This window comes from Mytilus edulis, chromosome 7 (assembly GCF_963676685.1).
Source record: "Mytilus edulis chromosome 7, xbMytEdul2.2, whole genome shotgun sequence".
Taxonomy (NCBI): domain Eukaryota; kingdom Metazoa; phylum Mollusca; class Bivalvia; order Mytilida; family Mytilidae; genus Mytilus; species Mytilus edulis.
The window spans coordinates 15,545,624-15,567,426 of NC_092350.1; the positions used below are offsets into that span (position 1 = coordinate 15,545,624).

Genomic DNA, 21,803 nt, shown 5'->3' on the forward strand with positions numbered 1-21,803 from the left:
CCAAAGAAGTACAAAGTTGAAGAGCTTTGAGGACCAAAATTCAAAAACGTTGTGCCAAATACGGCTAAGGTAATCTATTCCTTGGGTAAAAAATACTTAGTTATTTTGAAAAGTTCAAAGTTTTGTAACAGGAAATTTATAAAAATGACCATAACATTGATATTCATGTCAACACCGAAGTGTTGACTACTTAGGCATGTGATAACCTCGGGGACGAAACGTCCACCAACAGTGACATTGACCCAATGGTCTTAATAGTTATCAAAGTTACCAGGATTATAATTCAAAGTTATACAGCCAAACAAGAACAAAGTTGAAGAGCATTGAGGAACAAAAAATCCATAAAGTTGTGCCAAATACGGCTAAGGTATCTATATATTCCTGGGATAAGAAAATCCTTAGTTTTTCAAAAAGTTCAAAGTTTTGTAACAGGAAATTTATTACAATGAGCATAAAATTGATATTCATATCAACACCGAAATGCTGACTACTGGGCTGGTTATACCCTCGGGGACGAAACGTACACCAGCAGTGGCATCGACCCAGTGGTGTTTGTAGTTATCAAAGGTACCAGGATTATAATTTAGAACGCCACACACATGTTTCGTGCTCATAAAACTCATCAGTGACGCTCAGCTCAAAATAATTATAAAGTCAAACAAGTACAAAGATGAAGAGCATTGAGGACACAAAATTCAAAAAAGTTGTGCCAAATACGGCTAAGGTAATCTAATTCTGGGATAAGAAAATCCTTAATTTTTACGAAAAGGCAAACATAATTATGCTCCAAATTGGAAACAACGTTAAAACCTATTATTGAGTTGGATGAAAATCGCATTTTTAATGAGTGTGCATGCAAAAAACATTTCGGGTACATGTTTTGAAATATTATGGTAAAGCAGCATGTAAAAGGATAAGCTGGTTTTAAATCTAGCTAAACCTCACACTTGTATGACACAATATATCGGGGTGAAAATCAAATCTTGGATATACTTTTGAACTCAAAATATCAAATGTAAAAATTGCACATAATAACGACGTATAAGATAGAAATACAAACAGTCATAATACAAACTCCAATTGAAAAGCTATTACATTTTTTATGTACATAGATTGTAAATGTCACACATAGACATACTGCAACTATCAAAGACGAACTCGATACAAAAAAAGGTAAGGAAAAATAGGGAATACCATAATGATTATTACTTAAAAAAAGATTTTCATTCATCCAAAATGAGGTCTCGAATTGAAGTTATTTATATAGAACGGTTTTTCCACTAGCAACTGTATATAAGTTAGGGGAGAGTGTAAACAATCACCATGATAACATGACGATTAAAAATCCTCTACATGTACTTACAAATCGACGATGAAAACAGTTTTTCATTCCTTATTATTATTTTTTTTATTCTCAGGTATGTATATTTGTTTTATATACATCATGTTATGTTATAGCAACAGGTACTTTTAACCGTTTAATGAAAATTATAATCTTTTACAACGCTTTGCAACTAATGTTTTATTCCTGATTAGAAATCTATAATGTTAACGTTTGTAATACTACTTTTGACTAGCGCTATGCAGTTAAGGTATACATATGTTCATTCTATGTGTATTTATTTGTCTCTTTGTTTTGTTTTCGTTGTTGCCGTGTTAATCTTTATCTTGTAAGTTGCATGTATGTCCAACGTAAATTAAATTGTCTTTAACTGAGTACTTAGATTTCAATAAGTTCAAAGTTATGAAATTATATCAATTGATGAATCAATTAAAGCTAACTTTTTCGTCCATCGAATTTTCTATTGCATTGAGGTGTAATACCACCAATCATAGCACGTAACATCCAGCTTCATACGAAATACGGTAACAAAAAAAATTTCTTGAATTTGATAGGAAATTAATCGTGCATTTTATTTCAGAAAAAAATATTCTGAGTCATAAACATATATATTGGGTTTTTTAAAGCAACATTCCTTTTGTATTTGCTGTACATGTATTTACGAAATATTTCGATAACTTCTTGTGAAAAAGCTACTAAAGCTAAATTTTAAAACGGACAAAAGGGGCGAAAATTTGATTGGTTTAGTTCCGATGATGGTGCAATTGCAATGAAATGTTATTTAAAGTTTTCACTGTAGTACTGGACAGGATAAAATGTATTTCATGCCAAGTATTTATTTATTTATTTGAAAGAGAAATTGGTTATTGACATTTTTTTGTATATTGCAAAATTAACAAAGACAAAAATGCAAACTCTGAGAATACCAATAGTGTAGTAGAACTGCTTATTTCCTCGGAACGCCCAGGTATTAACTCTTAGTTTAAGGGTTGATTTTTATGTAGCCCAATTTTATGTTATTAGTGTGGTACTTTGTTATTGCTTGGTTGATTTTAATCTTTATTTTGAAATGTCCCCTTGACTCGACTTAATGTATTTTATTGACCTCTTCATATTTGCTCTTTCGCTGTCTCTATTAAACTAATATTCCTCTTTCCTTCTGCATTTAAGACAGTTGCGTAATTAACTTATTAAATAATACAAAGTCTAAACGAAGATTGAGAAAAGTAAATTTCAAAAATATGGTTAGCCCCGGTCACACCTTACCGAATAGCACGAACTGATAACTCTTTTTCTCTTTTTCAAAACGTCCATGTCCGTAAAACGTCTGTTCTTATCCCTTCTAAAGACGTCGTCAATATCCGTTCCATGTCCGTTTAATGTGTCCGTTTAATTTGTCCGTTTTAGCCGTCGACGTCCGTTCTATCCGGTTGAAAAGTTTGAGCATGTTTTAAACTTTGAACGGACGTCCAACGGATGAACGTCCGTTGAACGTCCGGTAGTCGTCCGTAGTTTGCGATACTCGTCCGTTCCGTGTCTGTTTTGTATCCGTAAGTGGTCCGTCATTCATCGTTTACCAACGGACTTCTACTGGCCGTATAACGGATAACACGAACGATGAACGGACATGAAAAGAAGGATAACGGACAAAAGAAATACGTAACGAATGCAAAATGGATAGATGATAACTGAAAATTTCGTGTCAGAAATGCTAATTACTGTTATGTCGGATTTCTTTAATGTCATGAATGCTTATTATTCATGATGGATCTTAGATAAGAGCACATTTTTAATATCAAGCAGCTTTTTTTCAGACCGGACTGAACTTACAAGTTACAAATAGTAACCAACTAGCTGTCGGAAGAAAGAGAAGAGAAGACAAATGAGATGATGCAGAAGATTATGGCTTATTCCTGGAGGGTTTAATACGACGCAGTTTTGGTCTATATGACCAAATAATTACTAATATAGGCAGGAGGCTTGACACTCCTTTGTTCACTTTCTTTAAATGCCCCCAGATATGTTCTACAAAATATTACAGCGTGTCGGCCTTCGAATAGCAAAGCAGAACAATTTTTCTAGAAATCCGATAGAACCAGGTCTCAAGTAAGCAATCACACTTAAATACCTTGCTTTTGGATCAAAATATCGTAGCATGCAGTAGGGCTGTACAGTTCCACATACATGTACTTTCAAAGCAGTTTAGTATCCTGTTCTAATTCCCGCCATCTAGAGAATACATATAGTTTCACAATGACTTTGAAGCCCGGCTTTGATATGATAAAATTAAGGTTAATAATTTAGAAAGAGGTTTCGTTGAACACTTGAAAATCCAGAAAGTTACCGTTATTTGCTAGGTCAATTATGTAGTTTAAGTATTAAGTTCAGTGATTGAAAATCCTGTTCTTCATCCAAGGTAATAATTCCAGAGGAACACAGAACAGACCTGTGATTATCCAAGATTCCCTCTTAATCAAATGTCGTGATTTGATGTGAATTGTCAAAACCTAATTCACCAATCAAGCAGTTTATGTAATGTGATTAACACACAAAAACGATGTTTTTCAGGATTTATATATGGGGACAAAAACGTAATTGTCTACGGGGACAGTGAAGAATTTAAAGCGATAAGAAACGTATGTTCTTGAAAATGATCAAATGTTGTATAATGATTTGCGAGACATTGCTAAATTATGTGTTCATTATCTTTTTCACATAGTTGTTCGTCTTTTATTACTGACAACATTTCTGAATGTTTTTATAAAACGATTGCTTTGAATTAATACCTATATGATTGCTTTATCTATTATTCTGATTGAAGATAGTTTCACACGCATTGTCAAAAGTGATGACCTGCATTAACCCGTTATCGAATGATCATCATATTAACTAATCTGTCACATGTTTTAATTTTGTAAGCAAATGATGATGCTTTATATTAAGTTTTTGTCAGCTTCTTTAGTTTTCCTTTATTTAACGAGTATCGTGGTTACTAACTATTTTTGAATAGTAAGATACTGAATTACCAAATGAATTTATGTCGTAACTGTACAGTTAAAATTACCCGATAAACAAACTGCATTTGCGTATGGACTGTTTACAAGTGTGTTCGTCATTTTCATTTTGAAACTGTGTATCAAATTTCGCCGACTTCAGGTTTTAATTGCATTATACATATTTTTTTCCTTTTTGTAACAGTTGCACACAGAATTTTCCTTACAGAATCAAACAATGTGCAATGCAATTATATGAATGTTACTATTTTAAGAAATTTTGGTATATCATTGACATGCAATCGCTGGTTACAGATAACATTTTCTATGGTCATAATAAATAATGTCGTGAATATTCCTTTCTACCGTCTGAACATATGCATACACAATCAAAGAAGTTTTAAACTGCGCAATACAATCAAGTATTTAAAAACAGAAATCAAATTTTATTGAGTCATCGTTTGTGAAATAAATCTTTTTAAACAAACAAACGTCAATTTAAAATGTTTCACCATTACATGTACAAAGGGAATATATTTAGAACTTACATTTAATTTTTATCGTATATTAAGAAAATACGTATACATGTATTTGTAAATGAATAAATATATATTTTTGATTAAAGAGCAGTATGCAGTTCAATGATTTTACATTTTGTATATATTCATTTTAAAATAATTAATCTTTTAGAGACAAAACGCGCGTCTGGCGTATCAAATTATCAGCCTGGTACCCTTGATTACTATTAGAACAATTTTAAGAAATATGATCGGTAACAATCAATTCATCCAAACAGAGCATAATATAAATAAAATGTACACAAAACTAAATAACGAACTCCAAGGAAAAATCGAAAAGAATAATTTCTTGGCGAATGGCAAAATCAAAAGTTTAATCAAAACAAAACGAATGGAACGCAACTCATGTTCCTGACTTGTAACAGGCATTTTCTAATTAAGAAAAAAGGTGGGTGTTACCTGGTTTCATATCTAGCTAAACCTCTGACTTGTATTACCATCTCATAGAATATATATATACAATAATATGTCAGCAAAACAAACAAATGGGCTAGGTAAATATGTCAAAACATGGGGTAAAGCAGTCATTGGTGTGTTATAATCTTAAATTGGAGCGGCGGAGAGGACAATTTTAGAAATTTAAATAACCTAAATACCTCATGCAATTTTAATGTCATACAATTGTCTATCGATTATTCAGCTTCAGAAAATGTTTTGTCGTAAATATCAAATCTGGCAGTAATGACGTTGAAGTCAGCCGTAACTTACGTTAAAATCAGCCTTAACTGACGTTACCCAACTTGCAACGAATACCACACTGCTAATTCGGTTGACAAATCTTATAACTAACCCCTTCTAAAAATAATTTGCGAACGTAAAAGGCAAATTCAGTTACTCTTGAACTTCAAAAACTATAATGACATTTTTCTAGTAGTCCTATAAGTGAAACACAATACATCTGCAAATGGTTCAAAATAGCAGACAAATCATCGTTTTTTACCTACATGTAGCATTATTTGCACGTGCAGTATATGTGTATTTTAAAGTTACAACATATGTGTAACACATATCTGGATAAAAAGCCAATATTAAGCCATATAGTTATCTTATTACGAAATAACTTCAAAAAGTATATCAGGTCGCGGATCGATTGGCGTATTATACAGCGATTTATTTTATATTAGTTGTATAGGATAACACGCTTGCACTCAATGCAGTAATGTCCAATATATATTAAACGTATTAAAACTCAACATAAAGAAATAATAAGGCTTCGGACAATTCTAAAATGAACATGAAATGAGCTCGATAATGACTACAAATGACGTTAGCTATATCGCCTAGTAAGGGCATATAACTCGAAACCACAACAGATTCGGTTAATGTGTGACAAATATTCAGACTTGAAATCTAGATGCAGATATTTAAGTAAATCGGGTCGATTGAAGTATTATACGGCGGCTTTACTGTTGGACCTTTAAATACACGTATACTACACGTGCACACAATGCTAGAGTAAAAACGATGATTTTTTTTCAGTGCTATTGTTAACCATTTTCAGATGCTTTGTGCTGCACATTTTGGACTACTACACAATTGCCATTATAGTTTATGAAGTTCAGGAGTAACTGTATTTACAAACGTCGTTCACAAAATACTTTTAGAAGATGTTAGTTATGAGATTTGTCAACCGAAACTCGTTAACTAAGCGACTTATTCAACATTCGCCTTAAATTGGTTACATTATATCCTATCCAACCATACTATATGTAGGAGGAGGGAAGTGGAACAGAAAAAATGCATTGATTGGCAACAAGTCATAAGCGTATAACGACGATAGTCTCGTCTAAGTGACAATATTTGCTTTTTCTATTTTTTGATATCAGGTATGATTGTTGTTATAAAGGCAGCCGAACAGTCCTTTAGCAAGGGTATACTGTCGGACTGGAGAGATCCAGATATGCCAATCTTCATATACCCAATTCAAGACTTTGGTTTTAAATAAAATGAGATAAATGTATACATTAATGTGGCAGCTACCCAACGATAAAGACAAATCAAAATATTAAGAGTTAACTTAATCTTTTGTTATAGAAAGATGCGTATACAGAATAACCTCAAAACTGTTCCATGACTTAAAAATACAGCGTTAATTTAATAATATTTATTACAATAGGAACATTTGATTTCAAAGTATTTACCGTCAAATATATCATAAGATGCAAAAGTGTTTGGTTGAAAAACATCCCCTGCCACTTTTTTTTTAATTCGATCGGAGGAAATTAAAGGAGGTTTGATATAAACCAGTAGAAGAAAAACACTTCACTGTATAGAATAATGGTAAAATAAATTATGATAACAAAATAAATACTCCGGACAATTACATGTAAATATATTATGAGTATTAACCATGCTTTGTACTAGATTGACACGCTGAGCCAGTGTTTACGCGTAAGTTCACATGCAGATATCATTTAGCATGAGGAATAGTCATCCTATCCGGAAACTTTTCTGGCTCCGAATCTGTGCTCTTGCTGTTATATGCCAATATTTTAGCTTTGAAACAGCAGATACATGTACCAGTTTTAACGTCTTTGCTTGACCCGTTCGAGATTCTGAAAGGACAACACACGAAACAAATTAGGAGAGCTAAAGTACAAAAAATCATACCAAAATATAATGTACAGAGATAAATAAAATAAAGTTGCACCAAAATTTCATAGTTACTATTATAAAAGTGGTGCTTAAAGTTTCAGAATATATTTCATTGATCAACGCTCTCTGAAAATTAACTGTTTTTGTACCAACTATTTAAGGCTTGTGGATGTTGCCAGCTTTTGCAAGGATTTATTTCTGTCTTTATTCAATAAACCCTCATGATCAGTTTCCAGTGATATTTCAATTTTCATGTCCTACCTCAATGTCTACCGCCTTTTGTAAGATCTACCTATTGTATTAAAAATTTATTTGATCTCGTTTTGAACATGCATGAAATGTTTGTCACTGGAGGTAAAGCAAACAACAATCAACCAACTCCATAAATTATTCAATGAACAAAGTACAGGAAGACAAGATCTTGTAAATTGTTATGATGTAAAATTTCCCTTTATATAACTCAATGATAGTGCAAACTTTTTCTTTTATAGTTTTACAATTTACTACATAACTTTATATTGTTTTTAATTTGTTTCTACTATGGTTCTCATCTACGATTCAATTTCGATTTATGATATATGGTTTTTTCAGGCGGCTATAAAAATTAGAAAGGCAAAAGGCTTTTGTCAAGTTATTTTTTATGATACATTTAGATGTGAACAGGGAATGACTTTAAAATTATATAACGCTAAATTTCATTTTGAAATTAATATCATATATCACATTGTTTTAGTTTTATTAAGTCTTTAACCATATATCTTTGGAAATTGTATTTTTGAGATGACCCATAGGTAAATGTACCTATAATTATCATCGTCAACTTAAAAACTTATGGCCTGCAACGAATGTAGCAAGAAACCTACTACCAAACCTTTACGGATGGCATTAACATAACTTAGTTAATACGTTGAGCACGCGTATTTTAACATCAGTCAGACTTTATCAGTTTGTGTGTGATCCTTGCACATACATGTACACTGTCAAATAGAGTTTTGAGCCAGAATAACCGATTTTGATCCAGCATCAATATTACTGTCAAAATCACGAATTGACTGATACGACGAGTTGCTGTCTAAACTTACTAGCGACATATTTTCACTTCCTAGATCGATAGATATCAGTATGATTAGTTGATCGGTATTTATATGATTGTATCCTCATTCCGACTGATTGCATGCCTGATTATACTAGCATAGATGACCGCACGCATTTTCGATTTTCTCGGTTTCTATTTATTACTTTTATTGTCTCACTAATTTTTCTGAATGATCTTAAATGTATCTAAAAAATCTATTTCTTTGATATTATTTGGTAAATTATTCCAGGAAATAAGACCAGAATATTTAAATGTTTTTTTTTTAAATTCAGAATTAGGTCTTGATACATGAAGAAGTCTTGATGTTGTCGACCTGAGACAATAATTTTAAAGATCAGCACAAGCATTAAATTTCAAAGATAGAAAATCAGGTGCTAGACTATTCATACATTAAACATTAACACAGCTTGAAAATATTGTATCCTCGTAAATATAGTCATTCATGCAAGCTTTTTAAACATTAATGTTGATGGAAAATCAAAAGAAGCAGATAAAACTAATCTTGCAGCATGTTTTTGGAGCTTATGTTTCCCATACTGTACAACAGTAGTCAAAAATTAATAATATAAAGATATTTTAAAAAAGAATAAGAACCTTTGACAGTAAATAACGTTTCAACCATTTTAACAGGTATATTCTGGCTGGTTTAGTTTCGCATATTTTATAACTTTGATAGATTTTTATCAATAATAATTCCAAGAAGTTTTTTCAAATTCAACATTATTTAAAGTGATTTTATCTTGTGATAAAGCACATACACATTCATTGCAGCTTTCCAGTTTTCTGTCTGATCCAACAAACATACATATTGATCTTTTGCTATTGATCATCATATCATTTTCTTTACACCATTTAATAACATTGTCCTAGTCTTTATTCAAGCATATATTTGTTTTACAATAGATTTAGATGACAAATGTAAAATTGTATCATCAGCATAAAGATCGGACTCTGTATATTCTAAGGTTAATAGTAGATCATTGAACAATAAAGGTCCAAGTATAGAACTCGGGGAACTCCATAAGTTACAGTTTTATATTCAGATTCAGTCGTTCCTAACTTAACTTTTTTGAATTCTCTGAGACTAATATGATGAAAACTATTTTACAGAGTGGTCATCACAACTGTATAATTTTAGTTTAGATAAAAGTATATTTTGATTTACTGTATCAAATGCCTTCTCAATCTAAAAAAAAATATAATAGCGGTAAAATTTCCATTGTTCAATTCTTCTAACAAGAATTTTAATGAGTGCTGTATGACAAAAATGTTTTTCTCTAAATCCAGACTGCTGTTGTATTAATAATTTGTGTGTGATTAAGAATAAATGTAGTTGTTTAAAGACATTTTTTTCAAATAACTTGGACACAATGGGTAAAATTGAAATGGGTCGAAAATTGTTTGGATCTATTTTCTGCCCTCCTTTAAATATGGGAGCAACTTTTAGCAAATTTTAATATATAAGGAAATACTCCTTTACATAAACTGTTTATTATGTGAGCAATGGGGATTGCTGCAATCAATCCTGATAATTCTAAAACATTTTGTCCAACACCATCAGTTCCGATTACTTTAGGTATGTCTAGATTCTTTAGGGCTTGTAGAACCTCATTATTTGTGACAGTATATAATGAGATTTTAGCATCATCATTTATTTTTGATTTAACAAAGTTATTAATTTTCTCAGATTTAAAACTTTTGTGAGGATTTGGTATTAGCTTCTCACCTACTGTGCTAAAATGATCATTTAAGCAGTTAGCAATATCATTTTTGTATATAAGGACCTTTCCTTCGTGTGTTACAATGTCAACTTCCTGTTTTGTTGTTGAAATCATATCCTTCAAATGCCCCAAATTTTCAGTGTCTTTCTTTTTTGTGAAAAAAAAAAATCTCTTTGGAATTTTGAATTACTAATTTCATTAGTATACTATTCTGGTTGATATTTATTTTTTACACGTCTAGTAACAGCATGTGCATGTTTATCTAAAACATTGACACTGAAGTCGATTCACGAGCTTTAAACATCTTTCAACTACTACCGCCTCATTTGCACTTTATTTCAAAGACAATTTTTTTTAATATGTTGGTAGGATTTATTGGAAAGATTGCTGCTGCTACAAATATCTACGCCAAAAATGGATCTCAAGCATTCCTCCCGTGTGAATGGGACGATGATTCTGTAAGGTGGTATGGAGTTGGTGACCATCAGTACAGTACTGGAAAGAACATTCTGCAAAGTCTTCCGATTTCTCTGAGACAGAGACTGCAAATTATAAATGATAATGGATTCAATTTAGTTATAAATGACATACACAAAGATGATGAGGGAAGCTACAAGTGCATTAGTGACAACGGGACACTCAATTATAATTTATACCTTATAGGTGAGTATAAAACATATCAAGATGTTACTTATTTCCTATCTATTGTGACTATACAGGAGTAATTTTATACAAACATGGACAGGTATTAGCAACAAATGTTCATTACATCCTCATTTTTTTTTAAATATTGTTAGATAAAACTTTAAAGGTACAAAATGCACAGGTTCATTTAGAAAATAATTGATGAAAACAAAATGCTAGGTTGCAAGAATTACATGTGGGAAAAGTGTTTCTAAAATAGTTAAAAATTGAATCACACATCTGTATAAACATCAACAATGATGATCTAGCATTGTTTGTTTGACAAAGACAAACATCTTTTTTTTTTCGTTTCAACTGATATACCGTAGACGTTATCAATCTTTTGTTAGCTTTGATCATTCTTTTTATTGTTACCACACTTTTTTTATGAATTTATATAGTACAGTGTTGAAAGTCAAACCAATAATCATTATTATCAGAATGTTCATCAGTTTCCATTATTTTTGCATGTAAAATTAACACTGGAGACTTTTCCATCAAAATAAAATACATGTATGTGGTTACATTTAAATGTAAATGTACATTTCAAAAGGTATTACTATTGGTTGATATATTTTAGAAAAATATGAGCAAATAAAACATCATAGAAAGTTGAGGATGCATTGAAATATCTAAAAAAAAAATAAAATCGCAGGTCATGATGATCGAAATATTTTAATGACATGATACATTTTGTAATTAAATAAAAATACCATGATTTGCTCTAGGTAGCCTAAAATCTATCGTAACTACTTAAATAAGGAATGTTGAATACTCCTACCAACAGTTACAGTTCTCGTACCATTGCAATTTGTTTAAGATCTAAATGCCATCCTGATATCCGCGTAGAGAAAATATATAGAGCATCTGATTCGGTTTCAAAAATCATTCCCGATCCAGCAGCATATCATCATGAAGATCTCTTTTCGTCTCTCATATTCCTCACCTTCACTGAATCACTCTCTCACTCTCTCTTTCCTGTTTCACAATTTCTTTATATAGAAATATCTATATATTATTAAATAGATGGCATAAGATTCACATGTGCTGGGTAAATATTGCTAAATTGAAAACTACGTTCAAACCTATGATTGCGTTGGATAAAAACCGCAATTTTTCTACGTGTGCATGTAAAACAAATTTCGTCGTAGAAGGGTCTAAATACAGCACAAACAACATTTTCCAAAAGACCAAAAAAAAGTGAAAAGTATATTTAAACAAAACGCATTTGACTAACAGGTCGAACAACTGATGTTCTTTAACCCTGCTGACTGCCATTGGCGATTGCCAAACATATATCAATAGAATATGGTTGTGAGACTACCATACAGGATAAATGAGTAGCATAAGGGACTTTAGATTTCCAAGTGCACGAACTCTGTTGTATTTTCTTGTTATATATAATTCTGAGTTATAAAAGTTTTTCTGTCTATTTTAGTACAAGTGCATAAGGAAGCTAATCTTTTAGTTTGAATTGGTATACATAATTTTGGGCAAAAAATACCAAAATATTTCTAACTAGTTTCTCCAAAACCTAGATTTTTTTTAATTCAATTTTTACATATACATTTGTAAATTCTCCAGACAAGCACGGAACTATTTTTTCTTTATGTCACTTGACAATTATCAACTAAATGTCCAATTTATAGTTTCATCTTCACATCTACAAATATAACATAACTTTGTGTCTTTGAATATAAATGTTTAAGAACAAATATATTTGTATTAATACTCATATGTAAAACTGATATTTGAAATTATACAAGTATGTATCCCTGCAACATTTTTGAAGCATACACACATATTGTTTACAGTCTTTAATGTTAGTATGCAGATAATCTTCTTAGTTTGAAAATTCTACAAGTGCAGGATACACATGTTTTGCAAAAAGTTTGTCATATTTTGATTTGATATTTTTGGTGATATAATTTGCTCGACAAATTATCATGTGGAGTCAATTATCTGATTCAGTATAACGATTATGTAACAACTGTCATATACCTGACTTTTTACAAAAGAAACCGGTACAATAGATAAATATGTCAAAAGTAGATATACATGTACAGTTGTTAAAATTGTGTTATTATCTTTGGTGTATTGTACCGATATGAAGGAATGCACTTGACCATTTAAAAAAAATACAATATGGTTAAAGCTTATTATGCATTAAAAAGTTTATGCTTAGTGTTTACTCGTGATGCTTCAAAATTGACTGTGTATGTATGAGATGTGCCAACATATGGTCAACACATTAAAGTAGGAGAAATTACTATTTCCATCGATTTCTTTTGATATTTAACTACACACACAAATTTTATGTTACCTAATATCAAAGAGCAAATAGTTATTTGATAAGAAAGACGTGTAGTGTTTGTTATAAAGGAAAGCAGTGCAAATAAACACGAAACACGTCACCTTAATTGCTCGATTTGTCTCTTTTATTTGTTTTAAAAAAAAATCAGTCTTCTGTCAATAATAACATATATTGTAGAAATAGTATTTACACATCAATAACCATTTCATGCATTTTATGAATTCTTGACATTTTTCTTAATATAGTTGCACCAAGCAAGATTTCACTTCCAAGCTCAACCAATGAAAATATTATTACAGTTGACGCAAATGAAATGTTCAATGCCACATGCGAAGCGGATGGTGGATTTCCTCCACCAGTATTATCATTAATGATGAACGAAACTTTGTTAACAAGGAAAGAAACTAGAATGCTTTCTTACACTATAAACCCAACAAGAACGGATGATTTCACGAATGTGACCTGCACTGCTAACCATTCAGAACTAAATCATCCGTTAGAGATTCATGCCATGTTCTATCTTAATCGTAAGTACAAAATTTTTAACAATTATCCTTGACACTGGTTTTCCCTTTTCTATCGTACTTTTGTCAAAACAGATAAGAAGATACAAGGGGAGATGCATTAGCGATTGTAAGATAAAGTTCATTTATATCTTAAAAGTATCTATTGTTAAATCTAGATGACTTGTTAAATAAAATAAGTATCAATTACATGCATATTTGTCACGCGAATTGCATTATAAATCATCCCAGGCAAACTTTTCAAATAAAAAGAAACTAATGAAATGAATGATGATGTTTTAAATATGAAAGCATATCTTTCTGTCATTTTTAGTTTCACCGACTCATCTTACAATGATTGAGTTGCCAACTTTATTTGAAGGAAAACTTGTGAACATTTCATGCATATCTATAGGGAGCAGACCACAAGCATCCTCTGAATGGACAATAGATGGATATGTGATATCTAATAGTTCAGAAGATCAAAGTGAGATTATTAACCCGACGGAGACATACAGAATTACATCTATACTAAGCGTTGAATTCAATAGGTTGCAAAATAGAAAGGAACTGTCATGCCGAAGTTATAATTTAGCTGATACTAAGGGGATCATCCAATCCCGAATGATTGAAGTTTATTGTAAGTTAAACAAATAATCCTTAGAAATGCAAGTTCAATATCTATCTTTTCAGGACAAAAAAGTTTACATAAAGGATACAGTTACTGAATAGCAACCGAGGAAGTCAAAACTTCAAAATTGGCCAGGCTATAAAAGCTTGTCAGGATGAAGTTATATTATCATATGAATATGTGTTTAAAGAATAAAAAAAGACAACATTGTATAAATGTCATGTGTGACGTTTATCTGGCATTATAAACTTGTCAAAAATACATGTATCATTTTTGAAATCACAAGGACATTTCACAAGAACAAACAAGTTGTTCATAATATAGATATATATATATCTACATATGTGCCAAGGGTTGACCAAAAAATATATATATCACTCGTACGAGTTTTCATGAAATACACGTTCTAGTTATATAAGTAAATCTAGGCCAAGATTATAAAAAAACCGGTTTTTTTCTAAAGTGAACATTGATTGGTTAAATATTTCTCAGTCATGTCCTGTTTTTGAATTTGTTTGTTAGCTTTTTGGTCATGAATGTTTGTCTCTAATATTTAATTATCTGTGCATTTGTATTCAGATATCGCAGATCAAAATTTTTTCGTTCATTGTTTAATCATACGTTTTTTGATTGAGTTAAGTCTGCCAATTGATATTTTATCGTATGTTTTTCTTTGTTGTGATGTTATGCTATTGTTTCAGAAAAAGGGAGAAGGTTTGGATCCATTAAAACGTTTAATCCCGCTGCAAATGTTTGCACCTGTCCTAAGTCAGGAATCTGATGTACAGTAGTTGTCGTTTGTTTATGTAATATATACGTGTTTCTCGTTTCTCGTTTTGTTAATATAGATTAGACCGTTGGTTTTCCCGTTTGAATGGTTTTACACTAGTAATTTTGGGGCCCTTTATAGCTTGTTGTTCGGTGTGAGCTAAGGCTCCGTGTTGAAGGCCGTACTTTAACCTATAATGGTTTACTTTTTAAATTGTTATTTGTATGGAGAGTTGTCTCATTGGCACTCACACCACATCTTCCTATATCTAATATTGATATAAATGACAAGAATGATAACATTCAAAACGGCGGCTACATATGTACTTGGGGTTCATTCGCCAATCAAAGATGGGGATTTCATTCGAATATAACACTGATTTCTTGTATAACAAAGTAGAATATGAACCTGATGTGCCTAAACGAATGAATGTTGAATATACACAATACTACAATTAAACAACGTTGATATATTTCAAATTTAAAATGGTTTCAAAAATAATTTACTATCAAAATTAGATATCCCAGGAGGGATGGTGGGTTTAATTTTAGTTCCAAAATGTTTCTTCCACTTTCTATCTGCAAACGGAAGCACCATCTGAAACCAGATAACATCAGGGGAAGAAACTATCTAAGTATTAGCATTTCTTCAACATAAAGTCAGAGTTATGTCGCTTTTTACATTACCGCCTAGTTTGCCAAAAATCATTTTTGATAAAAATTAGCATTTTTGTCCACACAGGCTTCCTCTGTGTGAAGGGATGAAATAATTACAAACAAACAATATTTATCAATTAAAATAAAAAAGAAGCCCATCCAAGTCTGTGATCAAAAATTAAAAAAAAAAACACTTTAGTCCTAACTAACAAAATTAAAAACACAAATTTATATATAAAAACAATAAATAATCACCAATCTAAGTAATCCACATCTATCTAAGAGCTTTCATTCTGGATTCCGAGAACTTTGACATGACATCTATCCCATGATTATAATGTTTTTACAAATAAAAAAATGGTCACAGAGTCCCATGTCCCCATGGCAACACACGCCAAATAAACCTATATTGACAAATTTCTCTAGTCCTGTTAAAAATCTTTTTTATTCGTTACTTTGTTGATACGATATATTATTTTCGACTGCTAAATTTCGTGAAAGATAAATGCATGTCCCCCTGAGTTTATTACAGTTCGTATAGTTAATCAACAAACTTTATGGGATGTCAAAATTTAGGACAGAAGGTCGGTCAAGAGTTTAACCCATCGTCAGTTGCAATGGCAGACGGGGATTTATAACTGTTGGTTTTATAATCCTCTGATAATTGGGGTAAATAGGTATACTATTGCATGCCTAAATGCGCAAACGTAAATACTTAGTTTTTATTAAGTGTTAAGCATTTTAAGTTATCGTCGAAAATAATGATACAGAATGGTTGTATCTCTTTCAAATATCTCAAATTAGTTATGACAAAGAACAAATAAAGCTGATCTTTTCACTTTTATTTATACATATATGTATATCCTCTCAAATTATGGTTGTCAGATCCCAATGGTAGCCAACACCTAGCTAAAATCATATACACTACACAATGTTACCTAAGTCTACAATATACACAAGATTGAAAAAAGAGGCCCTTGTCCCCATTTCATTTTTCATCACAAATCAAACATAGATTTAATGAAGAGTCTTTTGACACTTATATCTACATTGGGATACCGTTTCTTATTATGATTGATAGAGGCATTTGTTCCCATGGCAACCAACATACTGCAATAATTAGTTCTCCATGTATAAAAGATTGAATGGAAGAGGTCCCTGTCCCCATTTCATTTGAAGACATCTACCTAATTTTACCTTCTCTTATTCCACGTAAAATATACGTCTGTATAAAATTGATAAATATCTATATCAAAACACTTTCGACTATAATATCCTTAAATTATTCCATTCTTATTCATGTATCGAAAATACACCGAATACAATAATAAATATTTACTAGTTAAAATGAGGAAAACATTAGGCAAGAGCAACAGGTTGAAAATTAAATTAAAAAAAGTGTGAAATTCTTAACCTTTTGTTACACATAACTAATATAATACTATAACTAATACTGACATGATAACACATTTATGAGACAGTGGCAAATACAAGAGACCCTTCAACGTGTTTCCTGAAAGAACATATGTGTGTTTTATTAGAGGTTCCTATTTCCCTGATACAACATCAAAACACATAAAACAGATTCAGATGTTAAGACGAGGCATTGGTTTTCCCAATAAGCCCCATGCATGGCTTATGCCTTATTGGACAACTCCTCATTTACTCCATCCGATGATAAATGCAGAGTATCTACTTCCCTATACTGCCTATATTCCTGATCTTAAGAAAATGCTGACTCAAAAACAACTTTTTCTGCCAGGTTTGCAATTAAGTCGCATATTTTATAAGCCTCGGTTATTCAGTAGGATAATTTTCAAAATAAGTTGCCCAATAAATGAGAAAAGCTTTGTGCCACTAAATTAGATTGTTAACTACATGCTGATTTTGATTTGATTTGGAGTTCCTCCAATTGACACAGAACACTGTTGGCAGCTTTTGTTAATACAATTTTAGTGAGACGGATTGCTGCTCTCAGTTAATTGGTTAACGATAATATTTGAGGCGTGTGACTGTGATAGTGTCGTCTATCTGTTGCATTACATGTATTGTTATCTTGCCTTGTAAGACAAATGGAATTAACACTCTGCGACTGTTGTGCTGGTATTAAAGTTAGATCTGGTGAAATTGCATCCTTGCCTTGTACAACATCAGTGCATTTGAGGAATGTAACCACATTTTGTTTAATGATTAGTGTTGCAACAGTCAATATCCTCAGAACTTGCTCGTCATTATTAGTATTTTGAACATTCGGATTGGACTGTTACTTGTCATAACTGTCTATGTTTCCAGTTAATTCTTCGAGCCTCTGGGAAAGGGCCTCGGTGGACGAGTGGTCTGAGTAGTTACTACTGTAATTACTAGCCAGTCAACACTGAGGTTGTGAGTTCGAACCCCGCTCGTGCAGGTGCACTCGGCTCCAATCTTAATTGACTAGAATTGTCAGTTTTTCTATCGAAAGTCGGTGGTTTTGCCCTTTGCATTAATTAAAAATACAATACGTTATCAACCACAACAAATTTGACATAAGTTCCACTACTCATCAAATACATTATGTTTTATTGTTTTGCAGTCATTGTGACATCTGACTTTTGGTTTATACTATTATACTAGATAATCATATACTGCAAGACTGTTATCTATGCAAATGTTTGTTTCACATTGGTATCAAAAATGCAACACGTTGACTATTGTTTGCCTCATAAAAATATATGCATAGCCTAAGCCTTCTGTGAAACTTTTTTTCTGTTTTTACAGCATGTGTGCTACATGTATCTGCCCTATATGTTTTATAAGTCTGAATCATGCATGCACTCCGGATGGATCGTGAATTCTAAACAAACACCAGACGTTTAATACTGTACTAAATAATGGTCAGCTGTAACAACATTTAAACTTTTTTACAGACCACCCGTCAATTGAAATAACATACAAGAACACTACAGAAGATGACGAGTTGCGACAATTCAATTGTAAGCCGAATGGAAACCCTGCTGTTTATGAATTTGATAAATGGGAACATTTCTCCATGCACAATCAATTCATTCGACATTTAGAAGGCAGAAAAACTGCCACAGGAGCAGGTGAAGTTATCTTACCAGTTACAAATTTGAATGAACGGTATCAGGACAGTGGAATATATATATGTCGTGCACAAAATGGTATCGCGGACAAATATGGTAATAAAATGCAAAATGGATTTGTTTCTTTTATCAGTGAAGGCAAGTTTTTCTTTGTTTTATAAGGATTAAGATAATAACACAATGTTGACTGTTGTACCCCTATTTTTGACATTTGTACTTTTGGCTCACACATCGTTGTCAATGCAATTGATTTTTGTGCGACTGTCATACAAATGAAATATTTAGCTAGTTATAAAACCAGGTTTAATCCAACATTTTGTTATTAAGAAAATGCCTGTACAAAGTCCGACAAATAAAAGTTGTTACCCATTTGTTTTATAAGTCTAGAATTATGTTTTTGCCATTTGCTAAGGGAATTTCAATTTATATTTTTCCTCAGATTTCAGGATTTTTGTTATTTTCTTTTGAACATTTTGGTTTAATATTTTCTTTATTTAAGGACTTGCTTATCAATACCATTTGATTTTACGTCCATTTATTTGACTCTTTATCGCAAAATGCAGAATCCAACAGTTGCAAGAATATACCATTAAAATATGTTATTGTTTTTACAGTATACAATGCATGCACATCGTCATCATTTGTATTTCATTCCTTCATAGGCACTCCAGCAGCCGCATCTGAAAATGTATATTCAAACAAAGGCAAACTAGAAGATGACACGATTTTGATTGTTAAATTCGTCAGTCAACCGGCACCAATAGATATCTTTTGGTTTAAGATCGACGATGGAAGGGATGTATTGATAAATAATTCGAAGAAATACACGAAAGTCATTACACCTGCGATAATACAGGACTCATTCCATGGACAAATAATTCATGTTGATGGATACATTATCTCTTTGTTTATAAGAAACCTCGAAGTAAAAGATTTCTCCAAATACTATTGTGAAGTGCATAATAGATACGGCAACATATCTCTAACTGTAGAGCTTGTACAGACAACAGGTAAACATGTTCTGCATTTTGTATAACATTTCATTTATTTGTCAACTGTACATTCTATATATAGCTAGGTGGTCGTTTAAATAAAGTATTTATAGTTATCAAAGGTACAATAATTATAATTTAATATGCCAGGTACGCGTTTCGTCTACATAAGATTCATCAGTGACGCTCAGATCAGAATATTTATAAAGCCAACCAAGTACAAAGTCGAAGAGCATTGAGGACCCAAAATTCCAAAAAAGTGTTGCCAAATACGGCTTAAGTAATCTACTAATGGGATAAAAAAATCCTTAGTTTTCGAAAAGTTCAACGTTTTGTTACAGTAAATTTATAAAATGACCATATTCTTGATATTCATGTCAACACCGAAGTGCTGTATCGAATGACAAAATAGATACGTTATATTTCAAAGTCATTTACTTATTATTAAAAGCAACAAGGGCAATTGTTGTCTGTTTTTTACACAGCTCAACGATTCGATGTGTTTTTTTTGTTTCGCTTAATAACTGTATAAGCATCAACTTGGTTTATATGAAAAAAAAGATGTGGTATGATTGCCAATGAGACAACTTGTCACAAGCCACCAACATGGTACAGAAAAATAATAACTATAGGTCACCGTACTGCCTTGAACAATGATGAATGTTATGTTTAAGTTGAATATAAAGGCTGTAAATAACAAAACTTAAAATTCATAATGTTCAAGAAATCATCCTTTATCCACCTATACATATTATGTAATAAGAAGTAAAATTATGTGATGAATCGATCACAATTTCGGTCAAATCTTGTTTAAATTTGCCTTTTTGATGAATTCATTTTATACTTTAGTGATAAAATTGACCAGATCAAACATATCTTGAGTATAACCTCTATCTAAATTTGTAGAACATGGGAACGTGCATGATGGTGGATGGCAGACTGCAGGCATTGTTTTGATAACAATTGTAGGGCTTGTGATAGTTATAACTGCTGCATTATGCATCTACAAAAAGAGAAGTAAGTGTCAATGTATATGTCAATTAAAAAATAGCAACATACATTTGTAGTAATTCAAATTATTTTAGTCAATGTGAATTTAAAATCAACACAGTTTCGTTTCCGTTTCAACTGCACTCCATAATTAATTTACACCTGTATTAAAAAAAAAACCTGATAGTCTTCAGATCAATTTAAAAAAAAGGCATATTGTGTTATTTATGAAAGGAACACGAAAAGTTAGTATTGGCTAACGTTAAATTAACATTTATATGTACTTCAAGACAAATAGGCGTTAACAAGACGACCCCTTTTTGAAATGTTTCATATTAAAGTGATCTAAACACATATTTGAGTTAGCAAAGTTTGAATTGTTTATATTTGAAATCACATAACTGGTTATGACGATTATATGGTATAATGTATATTTCCATATTTGCACACATATTTCTGACTTGAAACACCAATCACAAGCAATTACAATATAAATTTTTACATGAAAGCGGTTGTTTATACAAAGTTCTGGAGATTACTTTTACATGCAACCAGCTGGTGCTCACTATATGCAGGTTATTAACATATTAGAAGTGAAAACATCAATGTTTGTATTATTTGTCAGTATAGTGGAATTATTTCCATTTCCATGGGAAAATAATTGTGTTGTGCTAGTGCAAATACTAATGACGTGGGTAAAGTATTTAAATTAAAAAACGAATTTCAAGACCGTCATACTCATATACTATTTTTGTGAAAATAATTATAAAATGTTTGCATCTCGTTTCATATATTCAAAGGACAAGGTACCGTTTTCCTTTTTTCTAAGGGATGTCGAAGTTATCTAACATTGCCA

The 21,803-nt window shown here is 31.6% G+C and overlaps 1 protein-coding gene across 1 annotated transcript in view; it reads left to right on the forward strand.

Annotated features, from left to right (window-relative positions):
- Positions 1-1,312: 1,312 nt before the first annotated feature.
- LOC139480833 (uncharacterized) overlaps positions 1,313-21,803 on the forward strand; it is a 64,556-nt gene continuing 44,065 nt past the window's right edge. The window contains exons 1-7 of the mRNA XM_071263734.1: positions 1,313-1,418; positions 10,695-10,988; positions 13,569-13,850; positions 14,161-14,466; positions 18,789-19,103; positions 19,628-19,975; positions 20,864-20,974. Coding sequence (XP_071119835.1) covers positions 1,373-1,418; positions 10,695-10,988; positions 13,569-13,850; positions 14,161-14,466; positions 18,789-19,103; positions 19,628-19,975; positions 20,864-20,974 — 1,702 coding nt within the window. The 5' untranslated portion in view covers positions 1,313-1,372. The remainder of the gene's footprint in view (positions 1,419-10,694; positions 10,989-13,568; positions 13,851-14,160; positions 14,467-18,788; positions 19,104-19,627; positions 19,976-20,863; positions 20,975-21,803) is intronic.